Source organism: Delphinapterus leucas, chromosome 14 (genome assembly GCF_059928025.1).
Source record: "Delphinapterus leucas isolate spDelLeu-1000000601 "Yukka" chromosome 14, BTC_Dleu_Yukka2, whole genome shotgun sequence".
Lineage (NCBI taxonomy): Eukaryota > Metazoa > Chordata > Mammalia > Artiodactyla > Monodontidae > Delphinapterus > Delphinapterus leucas.
In genome coordinates, this window is record NC_143142.1 from 51,173,815 (window position 1) to 51,198,929 (window position 25,115).

The 25,115-nt window shown below is 45.8% G+C and overlaps 1 protein-coding gene across 1 annotated transcript in view; it reads left to right on the forward strand.

Moving 5' to 3' along the window:
• The window catches only part of FHOD3 (formin homology 2 domain containing 3), a 497,208-nt gene that overhangs the window by 404,251 nt on the left and 67,842 nt on the right, over window positions 1-25,115 (forward strand). Inside the window, exons 15-16 of the mRNA XM_022587005.3 lie at window positions 11,223-11,519; window positions 19,430-20,310. Coding sequence (XP_022442713.2) covers window positions 11,223-11,519; window positions 19,430-20,310 — 1,178 coding nt within the window. The remainder of the gene's footprint in view (window positions 1-11,222; window positions 11,520-19,429; window positions 20,311-25,115) is intronic.

The window sequence follows — 25,115 nt, forward strand, 5'->3', positions numbered from 1 at the left end:
AATCTGCAAGGACATCAGTGCATTTCATCTCAGGTAAAAGCCTTGGGTAAATGCTTCCAGGTATAGTCAGAAGGCCCTCCACAGGTAGGGACAGTGAACATTCTTAAGTCAGTGTGGTACTTCACATTTCCAGAGTCAGTGACTGAGAGCTCGGAAATAGCAAAGAAGAATAACTCTCAGGTTTCTTCAAGCATCTTTATCTGTGCTCAACCTGTACTCCGCCATCTCCACCACTCCTCTTTTCCTCCCAGCACCTCTGCCTCCCCCACGCCCCTGTCTTTCCCCCACCCCCTCCCATAAAGCATTTGTACAGAATGATACAACGCCGGCAGTGTGGCAAGATAATCAAACATTGGTTTTCCAGTCCTTAAAAGTGTGCTTTTTCAAGAGAATTCCTGGGTTCAGTGAATCTTTAGAGCTTTCCAAAGCTGTAATGTCTTCTGAAGAAGCTGCCTCCACCAGGTACTTTGGGAAGTTCCAGTAGCTTTTTGTTGACTTTCTAGATCCAGCAGCTCTGTATCCTTGTGTATCTTCTAGATAATCTCTAGACTCAACATGTTATCGGGCTTTCATGTCTTCTACTTCTGTCATCATTGTTTTCTCATCATTTTGTCTCAACCTTTCTCAGCATTTTGTTTCAGTCTTCTTACTGACTCTTCTTCTAGCTGCCCCCTAAGTGTCAGATTTTTCCAATATTCCTTCCCCAGCAACCCCCTATCTTCATGCCACACCCTCTGGCTGTACCTCCACATCCCCATCTGTGAATTTTTAACTACCTACCAAGTGCTGAAAACCTCCAGGTCTGCATCTCCAGCCGTGGCCTTCTTGAGCTCAGGACACATGTATCCAGTCTCCTTAGGCATCGCCATCTGAATGCTCCTTAGACACTTCAGACTTACCAAGTGCCATTCGGGGGCTTTTCGATGGGAGATGTCACTCATCTCTCACCCATAAAACCCCTAACCTTCTCATACCTCCTAGTCCTCATCTGGTTAAGACCATCTCTCCTGGCCTAGTTATTTAAATTGGAAGCAGACATGTAGCTTTGCCTCCCCCGTCAATGCTCACCCCTACATCAAGTCAATCATCAAATGTTTATGTGCTCCTTTCTCTCAAATCAGCCCCCTCCCATGCCTCTCCATTGTCAACGCCTTAGTCCCAATCTTAACCATATGTCATCTGGACCATTTCAGTAGCTTCTACTATATCTCACCTCTTCCATGTTCTTCTTACAGCCCAGCCAAAAAAAAGAATCATGTCTATATCTTGTTTTTAAAATCCTCTAGTGGCTCTCCATCATCTACAGTGTGAAGGTAAGATCTTGCATGGCACTCAAGACTCTTGGTTATCCAGTCCTACAGCCAGTCTCTTACCACCATAACCACCTGTACATGTTACTGTCCATCAGGACCAAACCACCCTCAGTCATGGAAAAGTGCTCTATTCTCTCAGGCATGCTTCTGTACTTGAGTGCCTTCACCCATGGGGTGCCCACTGGACTTTTATCCATCTAGTTGAAGCATCTTCTCTAAAGCCTCTTTGAGCCCTCTCTTGTGTTTTCCTTACATCTTGTGCATGCCTGGGATATAGGACTTATTTCACTGTATACACAACAAGTGGTCCTCTCTCTTTTGTGTGCTTCTCAGAGGAGGGCTAGTGCCTGTACTCACCTTTGTTATCTTCCAGTGCTTGAAGCAGAATAAGCCTTTAGGAAATGTTTTATGAGCTAATAAATGAAAAAAAGTAAGCAAGTACATTAATCTACAGAGATAGCTGTTTCCCCTGTATGCAGAAATTTATTGCATGGACCATGACGGAGGGCACATCTTTGACTATATAGGCCCCTCTGTAAAGACTGAAGAAGTGTTGGTGGCCTAATGTAGACAGGGAACTCGGGCAGAAAGTCAACATAATGTACGTAGACCATTTCTTTCTCAGGATCTAACTCTAAAAGAGGGAGAAAATTCAGAGGATGACTCTTGACAAATTGACAATTAAGATATTCCTTCAACTACCTTTAAAAATACTCCTTATTTTAAGTAAACTTTTCTCCATTTCTTTGTGAATAAATTTGCTAACAAGTGCAAATAAACTGAATTACTGGCTAAGTGGAAAGCCACATCCATTAGTGACTAGATGTAAGTGAGGAAGGGTCAGCTTTTAGGGATGAGAATTTAAAAGTGGGATTTCTAGTCATACCCCAATTGCAGGCCAGCTGGCTCTGCTTAGGCTTGGCCAGACTCTACTGGCAGGAAGAGCTAACATTTTCTTTAGATATTAATTGTTTTGATCTTATAATGTCTCTTGGATATTACCTAAGAGGCCACTTTAGCCTGAAAAATGTTTTAGGGAAGATATTTTTTCACATCTGACTTCCTTGTGCCTAGCACAAGGCCTGACGCCTGGGAGGTCTCAGTAAGTATTTATAGGATGAATGAGTGTTGATACTAATCACATTAGAACATCTCATCAAGAGTAGCTACATCCTGGTAAGCCTGAATTAGCAAAAACCCTCAAGTTTGATCACTTTTTTGCTAGCTGTTATTATTCAGGACCATCCATTTTAATGCTAGTGTATCTCTTCCACAATAGCAGTTTGGGTTTTGATGTCACTGCTGTTTCTGTCTGGGACTTGACAGGAGCTAGGGGTGCTGTTGAAATGCATTGCCGGTTTGGAATTAGACAGTGCCTTCATCCTTGAGGAAGGGCTTGTCTTTCTATTTGCTCTTGTAAGGAAATGGGCGTGTCATTAACCCAGGAGCTTCTCCAGCCCTACTGGGAATGGAAGGATGAACGCATATTGGAGTCTATCCTTGTTTGACACTGAACCAAGACAAGGCCTATCTATCTGACTTTAGAAGAAGAATTTAAATAAGCTCAAAGGACGTCTTTATAACTGTGGGTTGATGTTTGGGATGATATGGTTTGAGTTCAAGGTAACAGCAGAGCAGTAAATGATATGGTCATCTTAAATTGCTTTTCATTTTCTGTTTCTAGTGTGAAATAGAATCCATATATTAATCAATATTACAGTAATTGGACCTGAAACTGGCTTCTTCTTTTTTTGTCCTATATGATATTACAGTAGAGTTATATCATATACATGTTTAACCAAGTGAATTTAATCAGGAGCATAATCTGAGGGGCAAAAGGGGGGAGTGAAAATTACAATTTAAATAGTGCTTGTAATCCTGCTTAACGTACAACTCAGGTGTGTGTCCCCAGGTGAACACAACATGAGGGCCATGGATCTGTTTTTTTCTTGAGCCATTCCTGACTCTCATGTGCCTCTTGTCATTTGAACAACTTGCTGCACCCAGTGTGATTTAAGAGTTTAAGAACCTGTATTTGGAGATAACATGGCCCGTGACTATAAGCCCAGGACTTCTTACACCGTTGCACTGAAACTCAGTGAAAACCTGGATTGTCAGAACTCTGAGGGTGGGTGTGGGATCCTACAAGGTGGCATCTTCCAAAAGGACTTTTGAAGGTAATCTTGACCATATATGGTTTTCATCTTAAGAGGTGGCTTAGGCCCGAACCTGTTTGGAAGATCCAGCTCTAATTTTGAGGACAAAGCTGGGCTTAATTTTAAAGGCATACAAATTCATTAGACCCATGAATCAGTATTTTGCAGGTAGTGTCTTTTTAGAAAGCTGAAGTAGGCTGAACTTGTGCCCATCCTAATGAAACTATTCCTGTAGAGCAATGATTCTCAACCAGGAGTGATTTTTTTGCTCCCAGGGGACATTTGGTAGCATCTGAAGACATTTTTCGTTGTCACAACTGGGGAGGAAGTGGTATTGGCCTCCAGTGCGTGGAAGCGAGGAATGCTGCTAAATACCCCATAATGCACAGGATAATAGGATACAGTGCCACCCACAACAAAGACTTATCTGACCCCAAATATCCAAAGTACTGAGTCTGAGAAATCCTGCTCTAGAGTGAATCTGAGTGAACAGCTTTGCAAGAATTGGCCCAACACCAAAAGCCAAATCTAAAGAATTTTCAAAGTTGTGAGCTTCATCTCATGGGACCTTTTTCACATTTATATGATTAAACCACAAGTTTAAAGTCGATGGTGTTAGTTATTAGCTCTGAACGGGGGAGGTCCCTGGAATCTACACAGTTTGGAGCAACTATTATAGAACTGGCTGGCCCAGCCCTCAGTTTCATAAGACCTGCCAGAAAGCCAAGTCCTGGCAAAGTCATCGAGACACCATCACAGACTGAAATCAATTGAAGCCACCCAAAGACTTATTAAGTTCAGATCTTTCTACCAGCAATTTATCTCTTCAAAGAAAAATTGCATGACAGGAGATTCCAGTTGGACACTCCGGACTCAGCTGTCAGGGACATTGATGAAAGCAGAGCTGGAACATTTGTGCCCACTTTTTGTTTTGTGTTGTTTTGTTCTTTCAGGAATGATTATATACTTGTCCTTTGCGGCTTAAGTCAGCCACCGCACAGTGTAACATCATGATTAACAGCCCAGGCTTTTCTATCAGGCCAGTCCAAGTTCAAATCCCAGCTCTGCTCGTCAGCAAGGTTCTGTTGGAAGTAGATGGCGCATGCTCAGAGGGCGCCCGCAGGCAGGCAGTGAAGGGACGGTTTGCAGAGGTGCGGAGAGGGTCGCGGGACCATCAGAGGGCAGGGAAGCACCCAGAGACTAGCAGCAGTGGGAAACTGCCAACACTGTTTCTGCCTCCAGGCCTGGAAAAACTTAGTGAACAGCTAGGACTTGGTAAGAGCTGTAGCCTTGGGAGGGAGCCCTGGGGACAGAAAAGCTGGCCTGACACCTTCTGCCAAAGTGGCCCCCCATAAATACGCCAGCCTCTCCTTCCTCCTAGCTTTGCAGGTACCTCCCGGGGCCGACCCGTCTGAAAGTGAGAGGGAACGCAAACTCTGCAGAGACCAGCCTCCCAGGGCACAAAGCAGCACAAAGAATGGGTCTAGAAGAGCAGGCCTAGAGTATTCAGTATGCTGTGTAGCCCTGGACAAGTTACTTAACCTCTCTGAACATCATTCCTCATTTCTCACATGGGAACATTAATCTTCATATTGTTGGCATGAGAATAAAATAGGGTGACGTGTCCATAGTTCCTAGGACGGCACCAGTGTGTTGAAGGCACTCTATAGACGGTAGCATTTATTCTTACTTCACTTAAGGCCAAATGGGGCCGGATGTCTAGTAAGATTTTGCGGTTCAGATGAGAAGTTGGTGCTGGGCTTTTAAAGGGACAAAGAACTAGCTAGTCTGAGTCAATGTCTGCCCCGGCTGACTTGGAACAGGAGATGAGCTGAAATCCTCAAGGCCTGCTCTTTCCTCTTCTCACCCCAGTGTTGTGATCTGCATGAGGGACGTCCCAGTCATCAGATGGGGCATGCTTTTTTATTCTCTCAACAAACACACTTAGGTTTTCCCTCTTTCACTGTGGTTCTCACGTTGATGGGCTCCTACCCTGGCTCCCCAGCCTCTCTCTCCTGTAATGTCTATTTCCTTTGGTTAAAGAATTCCCTTTAGTGGCCATGTTCAGGTTATGGGTCCTTCCCCACAGGCTGGCAGCAACCAGGTTCCTTGTTACTTCCTTCTGAATATACCGTGGACCTCTTCCTTCCTGTTATATCTTCCACATTCCATGAGTTATCCCTTACCATATCCTTTTATACAGTTTAATTTTGTTTTGTTGGTTTTTTTTTTCTCCTCCCTTATACTCCCCCACCTCCAACCTTAAAATTTAGTTTAAAGTTCTCTGAATCAGGTCAGTGCAGGTTCTGGCCAAATACATTTTTCTGGCCTTTGCTAAGTATGTTCTCTCAATGCCAAGATCCCATCAGTCTGCTCTCTCAGGCTGTGGTCCAGCAAGACAGATCCCAGTTTTGGACGCCTTCTATGTTGCCAGGCATTTCTTGCCATGTCCTCATTTCACTTCCAAGCTTGCACCCACCATGGGGAGAAGGGCTGTTGGGCACCTGGGCCTGGGCCTTCAGTGTTCCCTCCCAGCCTCAGCTTTCTGAGGGCGGTAAGAGACCCCTCCCCACAGAGGGGTCTGAGGGTTTAGTAGAGAGTTGGTGCGCAGGGCTCAGGAACAGCGCCCCAAAGGGGGCCACAGGCCTGCAGCACCCCTGCTCTCCTCGAATGCAAACACACTGCTTCCTCCAGGGGATCCTGGGATGGAAAACTTCTTCCCACTGTCCAGAATCTCTGTCACTTGCCCATGTGTTCTTCCACTGATGCCATTTATTCATTTTCTTCTTCTCTTGAGCCCCCCTGACTGGCCCCCCTCTTCCTCCTCAGTCTCTTTGCGGGGTTTGCTTCCCGAATGTTCACCCAACACTGACTAAGAGTCTCCTCTGAAGCTACAGGCCCACCTCAGCTGTCCCAGCCAAAAGTGTGGTTTGCCTGTGATTTGGGTGTAGTCAGGGGTCCTCTCAGACACAGTGAAATGTGGCCTGTCTCTCCGTGAAGCAGCCATCACTGCCCTCCGTGTAAAGCCCCAGGTCCTTAACTCACCTTATGAGGCCCATTGCCCCAGCCACTGCCGCCGGACAGCTTTCATTCCTCCTGCCCACCCTGTGCTCCCGGCTGCACGTGCTCTTTCCTTCTGCCCAGAACATTTGTGTCCAGTTTTCCCTCTTAAACTCCTTTTCATCCTTGGAGACTCTGCTTAAATGTCCTTTTGGCACAGAGACTCATGACCTGTCCTAGGCTTTGCAAAAACCCTTGCCAGACCTTCCCAGGGCAACATGAATTTGCTCTTAGAATATCCATCATGTTTATAAATGTTTTTTATTGTGTCTGGTGGGAGCTGAGGGGCTGGGATTTCCCTGTGTCCGTTGGTGTTAGGGTTTGCCCACCTTTGCCGTGCTGAGGCCACGGGTGACATGTCGGATCTCTTAGCATACCTGTAACCTCCATAGCAACAAGAGCTGGGTCTGTCTTGTGTGTCCATGTGCCTCTCACCACTGGTACTGTTGTTGGGTATCAGTGAGAAGTTGTGAGCAATTTTCATCCCTTGGTATTGACAAATATCTTAGCTCCCTTGAGGACTTTTCCTGCAGACTTTCACGGTCCCTCCTATTTCCAGGGGACTCGGCAAGGGTAGATGATACTTTTTCAAACCAGGCCTGCTGAGAGGGCAGCTGGTGTGGCTTAGGGCAATGACTCAGAAGGAATGGTTGTGAGTATGTGGAGGGGACTGCTGGTGACCGAGGTCCTGATGAAAGAGAATAGGAAGGCGGGCAGAAATGTTCGTGAATTCAGTGTGTAGTCTCACAGTGTTTCCTAAGTGTCCATGAGAACTTTGTGAGAAGATGCTGGCCCCAAGACCACACTGGGGGCCCTTGGACGTGAGAGGAAGGCAGAGTCTTGGTCCCCAGAGAACTTGTGCCTTGTCATTCCTGTGTTTGATTAATACAGCTCGAGGAGGGCTCAGCTGTGGGTCCTTTCCAGGGACTCCCTGCTACTTGGTACCCAGGGCCCTCACTTGGGTGCCTGGCTGCATACCACCGTGACCCCCATTGATAGGATTTTATGTCCCGTGTCACTAGCCAAGTGGTGAGCCCTCTGAAAGCAGGGGTGTGTGTTGTGCCCTTGACACATGTGTTGCCTGGTGTATTGAGTGCAGAGGGTGTCAGGAATGAGCAGCCACACGTGTTTGCTCTCTCTCATCTCCATTCTCCATCTTTGGTGGCTTGGCTTGACTTGAATGTGTGTGAATTTTATTTAATTTGTTCATCATTAGAACAGCTTCACACACCGCAGATTTGCAGTGAGGCCTTGTGGACACTGAGCCTGCATTCTGGTCAAGAGGTAGTTTTGGAGATGATTTCCTCTGCAGCAGTGATGAAAGAGAGAAACTACCCCAGCGGCTCTAGAGCACATTTAAATGTCTGACTCCAGGAAGTAAGGCTGGAACGTAGGGGGATGAAATTACACTATTTATTCCCAAGAATGTGTGGCTTTCTAGAGCTTGCATGTCCATTGCCTCACTTGTTCCTGCAGCTGCTGGCTGATCAGGGGCCAGAGTCACTGCTGAAGTGGAAGGAAACATGCATGTAGGCTGGAGTCAAAACAGCCATCAAATCGTGGATCCTTCCTGCTTTGTCTGCCAGTCTCCTGGGGATGATGGGTAGACTCAGGCTGATGGCAAACAACTGCACCCATCTCCCCATCAGTGATAAAGCCCCACAGAGGCACCCTTGCCAGTTTTGCCATATGCTCACCAATTAAAACTTAAATGCACGCCACATGCTAGGCTGTTGGAAACACATTCTCGTTTTGATGTGGCTATTCTGAAGTAAATGTGTGCAAGAACATATGCTTTCTGTCAACCAAACGATGACACTGCTGTTGCTAAAACTATGCTTTTGCCGTGCTAGTAAAATGATGGGGTTCTGTTTCTCTTTGCTAAATGCTCTATTATCAAATGAAAAAGAAATACCATAAAAAGTTCTTCAGCACCAAAGGGAATTTTTCTCAAAGGTTTTTTTCACTCTTTCCCTGTACCCAGCCTGGTTTTTGCTTTTAAGGAAGAATGCCTGGGACTCCCCTGGTGGCGCAGTGGTTAAGAATCTGCCTGCCAATGCAGGGGACACGGGTTTGAGCCCTGGTCCGGGAAGATCCCACATGCCGCGGAGCAACTAAGCCCATGTGCCACGACTACTGAGCCCGTGTGCCACAACTACTGAAGGCCACACGCCTAGAGCCTGAGCTCCACAACAAGAGAAGCCACCGCATTGAGAAGCCCGCGCACCACAACGAAGAGTAGCCCCTGCTCACCGCAACTAGAGGAAGCCCATGTGCAGCAACGAAGACCCAACGCAGCCTAAATATATAAATGAAGGAAGGAAAGAAGGAAGGAAGGATGAATGCCTGACACACCCATCTTGAGCACACGGGTTCACAGTCGTGTGCCCTTTGATTTCCTCCTGCTACTGCCAGCCAGTGCATCTCAGCCTGGAAACTTTGCTCTCTTATCACCAGTTCCAAAACCATCCCTCTTGGGGACACCCAGCAAGGACACCCAGCAGACAGCAGAGGGCCTTTGCCACCCCATCCTCATTTCCCCCATTCTCCCCAGGAAGCAGGTGCATGTACTAGGCTGGAGTCCCCAGCAGAAGACGTACAATGTGTCATCAAGCCCGGGCGGGCAGAAGTCCCTCTGTCCTCTACACCCAGTTCCTACCTGAAGGGCACTGGTGCAGTTCCCACGGAGGAGGATTTCTTCCGTGTGGAGGTTGGAAGTTACCCAGGATATAAGGAGAGGCTGGCATTTCATTCTCTACACTGCCTCCCTCTCTCCCCCCACAATTCCATACTCATTCTCTGAGGAAGGCAGCCTGAGAGCAGGTGAGGGGCGGGGGTTCTGGACCCAGTGAGTCCTGGCAGAATGACTTCTTGCTGGGACGCTGAGGGCAGGTGGGCCCCCTGCCCAGTGAGGCCTGAGCTTTGCTCTCCCATAGTAATGCCACTGCCTGGCCTGCTGGGAGACCTGCTTTGGGCACCCCATTGCCAGCCATCCCTGCTCACCTGAGCTGGCAGGATATCTCCACAAAGAGAGAGCCCTCTGATCTGCCTGTTCTTATAGGGTCAGGGCAGGCCCCTTACATGCACCAATCCTCCCTGAATCTCTATTGCTTCGAGCAGTATGTACGTAGGGCTGGAGCACATACTCTTGGTGGCACTGCCAGGATTCCAGCAATGTGGCTCTGCCAAGCCATGAAGGTCAGACCCTCAGGAGTGACTCATCCTCCTCTGGCCTTCACAGATGACATTTTTTTTTTAAATTCCCAATCATTTTGCTACCCATTCACAGCTCACACCTGAGAGGGTTACTCAGCAAAAACATGCATACGGCAGACTGTGCCATTTCCCTGCTTCCTAGGGGACACCCACGGAGACTGAGCAGCAAATCTCCAGCCTCGACAGGTTTACAAAGAGTTCTGTGCCCGTGAGTGCTTCTTCTAAGTAACTTTCAAGTGTATGGAATAACTTCACATTATGAGCAAACGTAATTCAAGCAAAGGGTGATGGACCTCACCGGTTTAGCCACTGATAGAACATCAGGCTGCTCTTTGCTTATCAGCTTGATTCACCATGGACTTCTCTCCTCTTTCCCTGAAGAGGCAAAAGGATCATGTATTAGTTTGCTATTGCTGTGTAACAAGTTACCACAAACATAGCTGTTCAAAACAGCACCCATTTATATTATCTCACAGTTTCCATAGGTCAGAAGCCCAGCATGGCTAACTGGGTTCTCAGCCGGGGCTATCACAAGGCCACAGTCAAGGTTGTGGCTGGCTGGGCTCTTATCGGGAGGCCCTGGCAAGAGTCCACCTCCAGGTTCATTCGGGTCGTTGGCAGAATTCAGCTTCTTGTGCTTGCCGGACCGAGGTCCCTGCTCCTCGCTGGCTGTAGGCCAGGAGTCATTCTCAGCTTCTAGAGGCCACCACATTCCTCATCACATGGCCCCTTCCATCTTTAAAACCAGCACTGATGTGTCAAATACTTTTTTTTAAAATAAATTTATTTATTTTAGTTATTTTGGGCCGCGTTGGGTCTTCGTTGCTGTGCGCGGGCTTTCTCTAGTTGAGGCAGGTTGGGGGCTACTCTTTGTTGCAATGAGCGTGCTTCTCATTGCGGTGGCTTCTCTTGTTGCGGAGCGCGGGCTCTAGGTACACGGGCTTTAGTATTTGTGGCGCACGGGCTCCGTAGTTGTGGCTCGTGGGCTCTAGAGCACAGGCTCAGTAGTTGTGGCGCACGGGCTTAGTTGCTCCGCGGCATGTGGCATCTTCCCAGACCAGGGATCGAACCCGTGTCCCCTGCATTGGCAGGCAGATTCTTAACCACTACGCCACCAGGGAAGTACTTCATCAAATATTTCTTGTGCTTCTAATCTCTGACATTCTTTTCTGATGCTAACCAGAAAACACTCTGTTTTTAAAAGGCTCACCAGGTTAGATCAGGCCTACCTGGATAATCTCCGTATCTTAAGGTCAAGAGACTTGAGACGTGAACACCAGCTTCACGGCCCCTTCCCTGCAGTGCCTCAGTCTGTGTTTGACTGAATAACCAGGGGGCGGGAATCTCAGGGGCCAGTTTAGAATTCTGCCTGCCTCAGACAGCACGGAGAAATCAGCCTCATGTTCAATCTCACCCTCACTCGACGCTTCCAAGAAATTCCTGTCCTGCTCATAATCTCCACTGTTATCTCCCACAGCGAGCACCGGGGATCCTGAGCCTGAACCAGAGGCAGAAGCGGAGGCAGAGGCAGAGGCGGGACGGGTGGCCGATGAGCCCAGCCGGGAACTAGCCCCTGCGCACGCGGGAGCAGAGAGCGAGGTGGAGCGGGCCCTGGAGCCAGAGGCTGAAGAGCGAGCCTCCCTGAGCGAGAAGGAGCAGCAGAATGAGGCAGTGAATGAGCGGGACAACTGCTCGGCCTCCAGCGTCTCGTCCTCCAGCAGCACGTTAGAGAGGGAGGACAAGGAGGACAAGCTCTCTCGGGACAGGGGGACCGGTAAGGAGGCCCCCTTTCCCCGTGAACACATCCCAGGGAGCCCCGGGGCAGGGGACCTGGTTTGCTGGCCTCTGAGCTGACCGGCTGGCCCAGCTCGCTCCCCAGACTGTCCCCCAGTGTCTGGAGGGGGGTGTGGCCCCACTCAGCCAGCCAGCAGCTTCCTGCCCTGCAGAAGGGCCCCGACCCTCTGCCACAAGGCTGCACCGTCACTTCTACAGCTGGGAAAAGGGCCTGATAATGAGGGCAACAAGGGAGTTTTCCTGAGGAACAAACCCCAGAAGAGAAATTCCTCATTTCCTTCTAACTGTTTAATTGTGAGTAGTAAGTGTGGCTTTTTTCTGATTTAAATTTAGAGACATGTCATGTTGTTGTCTACTCCCTTGAAAGCGTGTTTGCAAGGAAGTGTGTTAAGCCACTATGACTGAACATTGCAGACCAGAGCAGATTTGGTGAAATGAATCATATGAGTACTTTGAAAACCTGCCAGTTCACAGCATGCAGAGATCAATTTGATGTGCTCAGCTGGAATGTATGTCATTTAGGTAATTTTCCACAATATGCTCAGGACCACTCTTTTCTTCGATACTAAGTACGTGCTTTTTCTTATGGAATCATACCTTTTTGGTGTTATCCCCAATATTCATTCAGTTTCTCCTGTTTAATGGTGACTTTACGTTTAGGGATCAAATGGAATGTTAGTCCTCACTAGGGACTTGGGGAGGGTGCCACACAGGGTTCTAGAAATTGTAAACGATTCAAATAATCATTTGAATTATGATTCATATGTGACACCATGGAGTTGGTTTTCCTACCCATGACCTGTACACTATCAGGGTGGCAGGAAGCCACCTCTTTCAACTGACTCTCCTCACCAGTGAAGGCATGTCTTATGGGCCAGGCTTCATTAAGGCTACACAGTGACACAGACTCAAGGAACTTACATCTTAGGCCCAGACGGCAGCTGCAAGGGCCTGCCAATCAGTGGCACGACCCAGGCATGATACGTTAGTTCACAGATTAAGAATACATTGTCCCTGAAGCCTGGATGAGTGAACAAAGATTGAATGAATGAAGCCATAATGTCTCCTAGGAGACCTGTCAATCAATGGCTTAGTCTAAATAGTTAATATTTGAGTTTTCACAGTTATATTATTCGATTTTATTCTGTATATCACTGGTCACCATTATATAGTGAAAAAGGAGGACTTAAAATACTTTATGTCTTAGGAATTATCGCATTGAAAATCTTGTGTCGGTTGAAGATGTGTGTGCTAAAAGGGTCACGTATATCGATACTAAATTTCTTTCAAAGTGAGATTACAGTTACACTCTCAAACTCTACTTGTCGTTACTCACATTTAATGTAATTCTGGTCACAGTACAGGGTGTCGGGTAAGTCTGCTTGATCATTTGGCCTTGAATCATGTTTTATTCTATTATGAGTAGCTTGAAGTATTATTCGTCATAACTAGGTTTAGCAGGCCTAGAACATATAAACAAGTTGGATTAGTAAAAATAAGCCAGGGAAGAGAGCTTTCGTGGATCAGATTGCCCAATATCCTTCCAAATAAGGACAACTTTCCAAAAATGGAGACTCTGCTCCCAGTGAAGAACCATTGACTTTCTCCCAAAAGCTGGTGGTGTCCAGGAATTGGAGCTTTGCAGTGACTTTTCTGCCTCAGTCTGGTGCTGTTAAGAGATGTGGCCATGTTTATTTGTTGTAGCTTACTGGGTCCTAAAAATCCCGCTGCTCATGGGCACATCGGCTGCTGTGGAGACAGAGAAGCTCTCTCACCATAGCTTTTGCTTTTCAGAATTTTCTCAATTAAGTCACAAAGGCAATCAAAGTGATTCCCAGTCTTATTTCTCACAGTTGTACTTATTACTTGAGAATGAATTTGTAGGGCTTGAAAGAGACCCAACTTATTGCAGATGTGTGTTTTTATTTTTCTTTGTTTTCATGTGTTCCACTCCCTGGCATTAGAGTAAGAGGCTTTACTGTAGCATTCATCACACTTTGTTGTAGTTACTTGTATAACTGTCCTTTGTCTCTATTTGAATGTAAGCTTTGTGAGGATGGGGTTGTCTATCTTATTCTTTGTGAGTTCTTACTTCCTTGCTGGGTGCCCAGAACATAGTAGGGGCTCATAAAACCACTGATGAATAAATGAATGAATCTGGCTAAGATGGAGACACCCCCATTGCTCCCACGTCCTCCGTTTTACAACTAAAATACCAACACCCTGGATGTAACAGAACAACCAATCATAGGAGGACTCTGAAAGTTGGAAAGAACGAAGCAGACTGCCTGGGAGGCTTTAGACTTGAACGACATGGCAGTGAAGCTTCAAGGAAAGCCGATTTCCTTAGCCAAAGGATCGGGAAAGGTGTTGCCTAACAGAACAGAAAATCTTTTCTGCTGTTAATAAGTGCTCTATCCTAAATAAGGTCTAATGGAAAATTTGCCACTGTCCCACCTCTCCCCCTAACCCAGTGGTTTCAGTGAGACTGAAGAGGAAGTGGCTTTCTATACAGCACCCCCATGGAAATAGGAGTGACAATTCTGCCGTTCCCTCCCCTCCTCAACTCTGTGGTGTCAGTGGGACTCAGAAGGGAGCCAGTCTTCTATCCCCTGCCCAGTAGAAGCAGGTGGTGCTCCAGTTCCCCTGCTGGGGTAGTGTTGGCCTAATAGGGAGCTCAGTCTGTTCCCTGAAGGGGAGAAGCAAGTGGGTCCCAATTCCTCCAACAGGGTAGTGTCTGTGGGGTCCTGTGGGGATCTGAGCCTTCACCCCCACCCAGAAGGAGCTAGACTTAATGAGGAGTGGAGAGGGGACTAATAGCATTCCCTGTCCCCACCACCACCATCCTTGTCCCTGATGCTGATGGGAGCACAGCAGAGAGCTGAGCTTCCATCCCCATCCGGTATAAACAAGGTAGAATGATGTGGTTGGAGGTGGTACTAGTCTGCACTCTTTTCTCCCCAAGCCAGAATCAGTGGGGACTGGTGGGAAGCTGAGCCTTCACCTCACTTGGAGGCAATGAGCCAACGTGAGTTAGTGCTTCACATCCACTGGGAAGATGCTGGTGGGGTCAAGGGGGCGCTGAACCTCCAACCTACCCATCTGCAGTGAGGGAGTGTGAGTCAGCCCTCTTCCTGGGTGGTGACAGTGGGACCCAGCAGGGAGCTGAACATCTACCTGCACCAAGCCCTGTATGCTACACCCCAAAAGGGTGACTACCTGCAAAAAGAGAAGATTAAATATTATCCAGAGTCTATCAGATGGTACCGAAAATACCCAGGATACAATCGAAAATCACTCATCATATCAAGAAGTAGGGCAGTCACATCTTGAATGGGAAAAGACCATCCACAGGTGCCAACACTGAGATGAATCAGGTGCTGGAAGTATCTGTCAAAAATTTTAAAGCAGTCATCATAATAATGCTTCAGTGGACAGTTACAAACACTCAGGGCTCAGGAAATACATGAAAAAAAATCTTAGCAAAGAAATAGGAGTTATTAAAAAAGAACCCAAGGGAAATTATAGAACTGGAAAATACAGTAACTGAAATAAAATATTTGACATGCTTTATTGTTGATTGGAGACAACAAAGAAAATAATCAGTGTACTTGAAAACAGATCAGTAGAAATTACCGAATCTGAATAACAGAGAAAAAAATAGACTAAAAAAAATGAACAGAGTCTCAGGGACCCATGGGATTATGTCAATAAAACTAACATTCATTTCATCCGAGTCTGAGAATAAGAGGAGAGAGAGTGCAATGTGGAAAGATATTTGAGGAAATAATGGCTGAAAATTTCCCAAGTTTGGCAAAAGGTATAAATCTACAGATTTAAGAAGCTGAGCAAATCCTAACAAGGATAAATCCGAAGAAATCTGCACCAAGACAAATGGTGAACTTCTGAAAATTAAAAACCAAAAAAATAGTTTTTGGAAAGAAAGAAATAACGTGGTACCTATAGAGGAACAGCAATTCAAAGGATAGCAGGTTTCTCATCTGAAACATGGAGGCCAGCAGGAAGGGGCACAGCATCTATCAAGTGCTAAAAGACTAGAACTATCAACCATGAATTACATATACAGTAAAAGTAGCCTTTAACAATGCAGGGAAAGTAAAGACATTCTCAGTTAAAGAAAAACTAGGAGAATTTGACACTAGCAGACCTACCCTTGAAGAATGGCTAAAGGAAGTTCTCCAAACAGAAAGGAAATGATGACAGAAGAAGGCTTGGGACTCCAGAAAGAAAAGAACAACAGAATGGGTAAAAATAGGGGTAAATTAAAAAATACTCTCTTTTTACTTGTGAGCTTCTTAAATCATATTTGATAGTGGAAGCAAAAATTACATTTGATATATGGTGTTCAGTATATGTAGAGGAAGTACTTAAGACAATTGTATTTTTAAAAGTGGGAGGGTAATGGGATCAAAATGGAAGTAAGGTTTATACACTTCAAAGTAGTAAATACCAATAGACTAAATAAGTTAGTGTATATATTGTAATACCTAGAGCAACCACTAAGAAAATTACACGAAGCCATGTACTCAGAAACACTCTAAATGAATCATGTTGAAATTCTAAAAGATGTTCAAGTAATCCACCCAAGACCAAGAAAGGAGAAACAGACACTGAAACAAAGAGATCAAACACAACAAATAAAACAGCAGACTTAAGCCCTAACATATCAATTAAAAGACAGAGATTTGCTGAGTGTATAAAAACACAGCCCAACTACATGCTATCATATACAACACTCATTTCAAACGTAATGACATGGGCAGATGGAAAGTTAAAAGTTGGGAAAAGATATCATGCCAACATTAATCAAAGAAAAGCCGGAGTGGCTATATTAATATCAGATAAAGTAGACTTCAGAGCAGAGGAAATTACTAGGGACAAAGAAGCACCCTACATAATGATTTTAAAAAGACCTAAATGAATGAAGAATGTAAACGAGAAAACCAGCATTCAGAATGTTACCTGATTATGCTCTTTCCCCTGTTGCCAAAATACGTAACTGCCAACATTTCCCGATAAATGGAGAGAGTGAGGCAGTCTGTTCAGAGAGACTCAGCCACTTTATCTGCCACAGCCTCCTGGCATCAAAGCAGTCTCCCTATTTACAGGACTGTCTGACCAGCTGTAGAAGTTTTTCCGTCGTGTCCTCAAATGCCACCTCTTCTCTCTTTGATGGTGGTTATCGCCTAAGTGTATTTTGTTTGTGAAACCAACCTACAAGAGGGCTTAAGAGCTCCTTGTTCTGGTGTTGGTGGTGAGCTTAGGCCACTGTCGAGGAGAACATAGAGGACAAAGCTACACAGGAAAAAATGGAGCACCAGGGGGCCTCTGTGCTTCCCCAGTAAATACCTCCTCAAGACGAAGGCCCAGCTATGTGGGAGAGACCAGTGTCCCCCCCCAGCCGGTTTGATCTGGCTCTTCTTTGGTAGAAAGAAGACTCCTGATGCTCATGTCCACGGCCTAGGTCTTCTGCCCCCTCCCCAAACAAGTATCCACACAGGCCCTAGATATCTGATGGAACTCACATCCTGAAATGCCCACTGCACAGCCCTGCTGGCCCTTAGGAAGCAAATTCAGAGGGATAGCATTGGTGACCATTCATTCATTCATTCATCCTAGGTGCTGGGGATACAACAGGGAACAAAACAAACCCAGATCCCTGCTGTTGTAGAGTTTACATTTCAAGGAGGAGCACAGCTTAACAAGTAATGATAACCATTCCCGTGATGGGGCAGAGGCAACAGTAAAATCAAAAAGGGAAACGTGTGGAAGATTAGACAGTAAGAAGTGCTTGGGCAGAAAATAAAGCAGGGAAGGATGAAACTGGGGGGGAGAGGGAGGTTTGCACAATTTTAAATAAGGTGATCGGGGAAGATTTCACTGGGAAGATACTATTTGAGCAAAGACCTAAAGGAAGTTGAGAAGCAAATTGTGTGATTACCTGGGTTTGTCCCAGGAGGGGCAAAGATCCTGAGGCTGGATCACCTCACTCCTGGTGAGTTCTAGGAATGTCAAGGAGCTGCTGTAGCTGAAGAGGTTCATGTGTGTATATCTGGGGTGGTGGCAGTGGTAGAGGTGGTGGTAGGAGAGGAAAGAAAATTAAGGTGGGATCACACATGGCTTGGGAACATTGACAGGTCATTGACTTTTTGTCTCAGTGAAATGTGGCACTATTAGAAGACTTTAAGCAGAGAGATACGATCGGACATTGTAACACATCACGTGGCTGTGGTGTTGAGAACTGACTGCAGAGGGACAAGAGTGGAAGCTGAGACCAGCTAGGGGCTCCCCTGCAATACCGTCGGCAAGAAACCATGCTGGATCGGACCGGGGTCATGGCCGGAGTGGTGATGAGAAAAGTGGCTGGATTCCGGATGTCACATGAAGATTTAGCTAACAGGATGCCCTGCTGTGTGGGGTGAAAGAACAGGATAAAAGTCAAGGATGACTCTGAGGCTTTTGGAATTGGCAGCAAGATGGGTGAAGTAGCCGTGTCTGAGGTAGGAAATGACTGCAGGAGAAGCAGTTTCAGTGAGTGGATGGGAGTGTGGGCAGAAGGTGGTATTTCAAGCCCTGAGACTGAATGAGATGGTGACTAAGAAGGTGAGAGCAGATGCAGAGAAGAGGTCCAGGGACACTTAAAGACAAGGAGGAACCAACCCAGGAGACTGAGAAGGAGCAGCCAAAAAGAAGGAGGCAAAGCAAGTGAGTGCAATGCCTGGGAGGCCAAGTGAAGGACATAAGTCAAGGATGAGGGAGCGACAGCTGCGCCTAGTGCAACAGCAAGGTCATCGGTCACCCGGAAAGGAGCATCTTTGAAAGGGAGCAAAAACTTCACTAGACTGGCTTCAAGAGAGAAAGAAAGAAATTGGAGATAGCAAAACAACTCTTATAAGCAGCTTTCCTTTAAAAGAAAGGAGAAAATTTGGATTATAGGTGGAGGCATAAGTGGAATCAAGTGAGGTTTTCTGTTTTTGTTTCATGGGTAAAATTATACCATGTTTATATGCCAGCAGGAAGGCCTAGTAGGGGGAGCATGGGAGATGCAGGATGGAGAATTGCTGGAGTGGCTTCTGAATGCACGAGTGGAGCGGTTGACCCCCGCTAAGAGGACGGTTTGTCAGTGTCACAGGACAGAGGCCATGGTCAGGGTTCAGGTGCAGGTGGGTGGGTGGAGGCAGAATGGAGGCCCTGGAAGATCTCTGACTTTGTCTATTAAGTTTTTGAAACAGGAAACAAGGCCATGCTTGCAGAGGATGTGATGGGTGGGGGATGCTAGAGGAGAGTGGAGGTGTGTGAAAAGTCATCTAGGAGAGGTCATGGATGGGACCGCCAGGCAGCATCACCTGAAGACTGGTGGCCATGAACCTAAAGTGTGACCAATGGCATGGTCTGTGCATTTCTCCAGACACGTTGGCTGCCCTGATGCAGAGGTGGAGTAGGGGGAGAAAGGGGGATAACTCTACAGCCTTTCCAACATCTGCCATGGGTGAGGGAGCATTTCCTTGCCTCCCTGTGTGTAGTTAGGGCAGAAGCCCCTTAGTTATCCTGGGTGGGTCCTGACCAGGTGTCATGGGTGGGCAGCAAAGGTGTGGAAAATTTTTCCCATGAGCCTAGGCCAGAGCCACAAGCAGTGTCATACCTACAAGAGTCTTGGGTTCTAGAGTGGGTCATTGGCTCTTTGATGTAGCATCTCTTGCTGATCAAGAGCATCTTGTCAGGCATGACCACCTTCCTCTCCAACTGCTTTATTTCTGTGCCTTCCTGAATCCCTCTGTGTGCGATGTCCACATGTTGCCTAGTTGCTTTTCTCATAGTATTGAGGCCCATGCCACGTTCTCATTTTTTGTTTTCCTGTGAACTTTTCAGGTTTGTGGTCTGCGGGTGTTCAGGATGCCGGTGTAAATGAGCAGTGTGGCGACATCCTTACCAGCAAACGGTTCATGCTGGACATGCTGTATGCCCATAACAGAAAGCCCACGGATGATGAGAAGGGGGAGGGCGAGACCACGAGGACCGCGCAGGGGGCGGAGGCCGTAGCCAGCCTGGCCAGCCGGATATCCACCTTGCAGGCCAACTCTCTGGCCCAGGATGAGAGCGTCAGGAGGGTGGACGTTGGCTGTCTGGACAATCGGGGCAGCGTGAAAGCCTTTGCTGAGAAATTCAACAGCGGGGACCTAGGGAGAGGGTCCGTCTCTCCTGATGCCGAGCCCAATGACAAGGTCACGGAGAAGGTGTCGGCACAGCCCAAGACGGAATCTGACTACATCTGGGACCAGCTCATGGCCAATCCGCGGGAGCTCAGAATCCAAGACATGGATTTCACTGACCTGGGGGAGGAGGACGACATTGACGTCCTGGACGTGGACCTGGGTCACAGGGAGTCCCCGGGGCTGCCTCCCCCACCCCCGCCCACCTTTCTCGGTTTGCCGCCCCCTCCCCCTCCGCCCCTGCTGGACGGCGTGCCTCCCCCTCCAGTCCCCGGTAATTTATTGGCTCCTCCTCCAGTATTCAGTGCTCCTCCTCAGGGCTTAGGGTGGCCCCAGGTACCCAGGGGTCAGCCAGCATTCACCAAGAAAAAGAAGACCATCCGTCTGTTCTGGAATGAAGTGCGGCCTTTTGAGTGGCCGTGTAAGAACAACGGCCGCTGCAGAGAATTCCTGTGGTCGAAACTGGAACCTATTAAGGTGGACACTTCCAAGCTGGAGCACCTGTTTGAGTCTAAATCGAAGGAACTGGCTGTCTCCAAGGTACCGCTAGCATCCAGCATGCCTCTTGATTTGCAGTTACTTTCAGCTGTTGGGTAGAACGGAGAGATTTGTTGTATATAAAATGCCCTTCATGTTGCTCTTGCTATTTGCTAAAAAAGGCAGTTGGTATAAAAATCTAACCTTTAATACAGTACTCTCAGTGCCACATGCTAGGTGTGAGCTAAATGCGTAAGGGACACTTCATTGCTAACATGGACAGCAGCTTACTAACACCAACAGGCGAAATAGCTTTCAAAGAACCCAGTAACCTTGAGGAAGAAACAAAAGGGTTACCCAGGGGATGTTAGTATGGCCCGACAGTAGATGTTGACATTCTCTAGAGGAAAGCAGGCTTGCTAATTAATCAAACATACCGACTTCCTCCCGGGGATGTGTTTATTCACACTTCACCTTTGTTGTTTATGGTTGATAGTAGTAGTTTGAACCTCAGCTGTAACCACACAGTGCTTTCACAAAGGCAGTAATCCTTGTGGCATTTCTTCAGATAATCCCCTGGCTGAGTCAGCATGCTGCAACTATCTAGATATTTCCAAATAACCATATAGTTAGCATCCTGTAAACATTACACGTGTATCTAGATTTCTTATTTTTCATAGATGTTTGAGAACCCTGTAGGCATTGCTGCTGTGTTATTTTTAACAGAGATATTCTATCGACTTTTATAAATGGAAAGCTCTGTACATGAAGTTACTGGACATCAAAGGTAAAGTCATGGCTAATGAACACTGAGGAAGAGGCTGCATGATGCTGTCACAGATTTTATTTCTTATAATTCACTGCATTAATAGGGTCTCCTTTACATATCTTAAAGAACTGCTTTTTTTAAAAAAACTCTTGTGATTCTGGGTATATTACAGTTTTAAAACAGGTTTAAGACTATCTTCTCAGGAACTAAGGGTAAGAGAAAATGCTTTGTAAAGTATAGTTTAAACGTGTAAGAACTCATTATCGTGAATTAATTCCAGCTCCATGGGTTGCTTCACTTAGCATCGTATTGGGTGAGTATTGGGTGAGTATAAAGGTGCCTGAGTTGGGCTCCCTGACCTGCCAATCGGGCGCTGAGTTTGAATCAAAAAGTATGTGCAGCATCCTCAGGACAGGAGTATCCTTCAGACGAGGACCCGAGTGATGGAGTTAGTGCCTGTCACCACTGTGTGATGCTGAAAGTCTAGGGCGGGAGCTGTAAGCGGTCAACTTCCTGTTAAAACCTGTGCCTGGGGGTCTGGATCTACCTGCTGCTCTTCCTGAGTTGGCTTTTACCCTTGCAATGATTTCTGCCCAGTCCCAGCAAGGATGTGAATCTAAACCATTTCCAGCCCTACCCCACCCCACCCCCAAGTCAAGATTAAAATTTTCTCCTGTTTACAAATCAAATTGCTAGGATCCAATACAGAAAATCGTGCCATCAGTCCTCTCCTCCAACTGGAAGTAGACCCCCTCTTGTCCTCTCTAGAAAATGACACTAAGAGAAGTGATGTTGGGCACCTGCTCTTGGTGTCTCTGTGTCCTGACTTCCCAGGACTGGTCACGTGTGGTGATGAGCCACCCTCATGCCCCCTTCAATTCTTACTGTCAGACCTGGCATCTGGGAGAAAACTGGCCTGGCGGGGTTGAAACAGCAGACGTGGTGGCCGGGAGTTACCTAGGATGTGCCCTCACTCCCTTCACGCTCCAACACGCTGATCTGGTTGGCCCGTCTCCATCGTCCCGCGTGGCTGCCTGCACCCTCTGGGCTTTCCCTGGTTGCTCCTCAGCCTCGGAGGTTGCTGACGGGGAGGCTGGCTCTTGACTCAGGGTGGGAAGAATAAAAGAGTAACAGATTGGCAGTGAAGGCACTTCTGACTTCGTTTTTACAAAGGAAATGGCAAAGCTTTTAGCTTCCTTGAGAATACAGAAAATGGGTTCACCTCCCCCGCCTCCTTCTCTTGATCCCACTGTGGTCGGTGATAAGAGCCTGGTTGGTGCCCTCTCAGTAGCCCAAAGTTCCAGTCTTGCTTGAAGTAGGTGGCAACCTCTTAAAATCCTTTATATCCCAGCTTAAGGACAAACGTTCGCCTAGTTTTTATAAAGTGAGAGCATAAGAGGAAAAGTAATATATTGAAAAATTTACCAAACTGATTCCAGGATGTTCTACAATGAGACCCAGGAGACCATCTTGGGAGGCTAGGAAATGTGAGTAGGGGGTAATTGATAAATGTTACAAAAGGTGAGAATGCAAACTGGAGCATTGAACCTGTTATGTGTATGTTACCCATACAGGTACAACCAATTTTACTTCTGTTTCTAATCCTTGACTGTGATTTTCATAAAACTCAGCTGTAAACAGCCACTTCCGAATTCTGGCTCATGAGAAGTTTTTCATTAAATGCGATAGAGTGCATCAAAACTAAAATAGACTTCACAAGGCAGCACAGAGCAAAGGGAATCAGTTGTAGTTTCCATCAGAAAACTTACACCAGACTAGAGTTACAGGGCATGGTTATGAGAAACCGAGTTACCTCTAAAGATCCATGTGCCAGATCCAAGGCTGGGTGACCACTTAATGGAAATGATAAGGACGGAAAGATGTGCTTCTTGGTTTCCTTTCCAAATAGTTTCTGGAACTGGATCTACTTTTATCTCACAGCAGGGGAGATATATATATATATATATATATATATATATATATATATGTATAGAGGTATAATATATATATAGCTTTTCGTTTGAATTTTATTTATATTTTTATATAGCAGATTCTTATTAGTTATCCCTTTTATACACATTAGTGTATATATGGCAATCCCAACTCCCAATTCATCCCACAACCACCACCACCACCCCCTTTACACCCTTGTTGTCCGTACATTTGTTCTCTACATCTGTGTCTCAAATTCTGCCCTGCAAACCAGTTCATTTGTACTATTTTTCTAGGTTCCACATATATGCATTAATATAAGATACTTGTTTTTCTCTTTCTGACTGACTTCACTCTGTATGACAGTCTCTAGATCCATCCACGTCTCTACAAATGACCTGATTTTGTTCCTTTTTATGGCTGAGTAATATTCCATTGTATATATGTACCACATCTTCTTTATCTGTTCGTCTCTCAATGGGCATTTAGGTTGCTTCCATGACCTGGCTATTTTAAATAGTGCTGCAATGAACATTAAGGTGCATGTGTCTTTTTGAATTATGGTTTTCTCTGGGTATATGCCCAGTAGTGGGATTGCTGGGTCATATGGTAATTCTATTTTTAGTTTTTTAAGGAACATCCATACTGTTCTCCTTAGTGGCTCTATCAATTTACATTCCCACCAACAGTGCAAGAGGGTTCCCTATTCTCCACACGCTCTCCAGCATTTGTTTGTAGATTTTCTGATGATGCCCATTCTAACTGGTGTGAGGTGATACCTCATTGTAGTTTTGATTTGCATTTCTCTAATAGTTAGTGACGTTGAGCAGCTTTTCATGTACTTCTTGGCCATCTGTATGTCTTCCTTGGAGAAATGTCTATGTTAGGTCTTCCGCCCACTTTTTGATTGGGTTGGTTTTTTAATATTGAGCTGCATGAGCTGGTTATATATTTTGGAGATTAATCCTTTGCCTGTTGATTTGTTTGCAAATATTTTCTCCCCTTCTGAAGGTGGTCTTTTTGTCTTGTTTGTAGTTTCCTTTGCTTTGCAAAAGCTTTGAAGTTTCATTAGGTCCCATTTGTTTATTTTTGTTTCTATTTCCATTACTCTAGGAAGTGGATCAAAAAAGATCTTGCTATGATTTATGTCAAACAGTGTTCTGCCTATGTTTTGCTCTAAGAGTTTTATAGTGTCCAGTCTTACATTTAGGTCTTTAATCCATTTTGAGTTTATTTTTGTGTATGGTGTTAGGAAGTGTTCTAATTTCATTCTTTTACATGTAGCTGTCCAGTTTTCCCAGCACCACTTATTGAAGAGACTGCCTTTTCTCCATTGTATATCCTTGCCTCCTTTGTCATAGATTAGTTGAGCATAGGTGTGTGGGTTTATCTCTGGGCTTTCTATCCTGTTCCGTTGATCTACCTTTCTGTTTTTGTGCCAGTACCATACTGTCTTGATTACTGTAGCTTTGTAGTATAGTCTGAAGTCAGGGAGTCTGATTCCTCCAGCTCCGTTTTTTCCCTCAGGACTTCTTTGGCTACTTGGGGTCTTTTGTGTCTCCATACAAATTTTAAGATGTTTTGTTCTAGTTCTGTAAAAAATGCCATTGGTAATTTGATAGGGATTGCATTGACTCTGTAGATTGCTTTGGGTAGTATAATCATTTTCACAATATTGATTCTTCCAATCCAAGAACATGGTATATCTCTTCATCTGTTTGTATCATCTTTAATTTCATTCATCAGTGTCTTATGGTTTTCTGCATACAGGTCTTTTGTCTCCTGAGGTAGGTTTATTCCTAGGTATTTTATTCTTTTTCTTGCAGTGGTAAATGGGAGTGTTTCCTTAATTTCTCTTTCAGATTTTTCGTCATTAGTGTATAGGAATGCAAGAGATTTCTGTGCATTAATTTTGTATTCTGCAACTTTCCCAAATTCATTGATTAGCTCTAGTAGTTTTCTGGTGGCATCTTAAGGATTCTCTATGTATAATATCATGTCATCTGCAAACAGTGACAGTTTTACTTCTTCTTTTCCAATTTGTATTCCTTTTATTTCTTTTTCTTCTCTGATTACCATAGCTAGGACTTCCGAAACTATGTCGAATAATAGTGGCAAGAGTCGACATCCTTGTTTTGTTCCTGATCTTAGAGGAAATGCTTTCAGT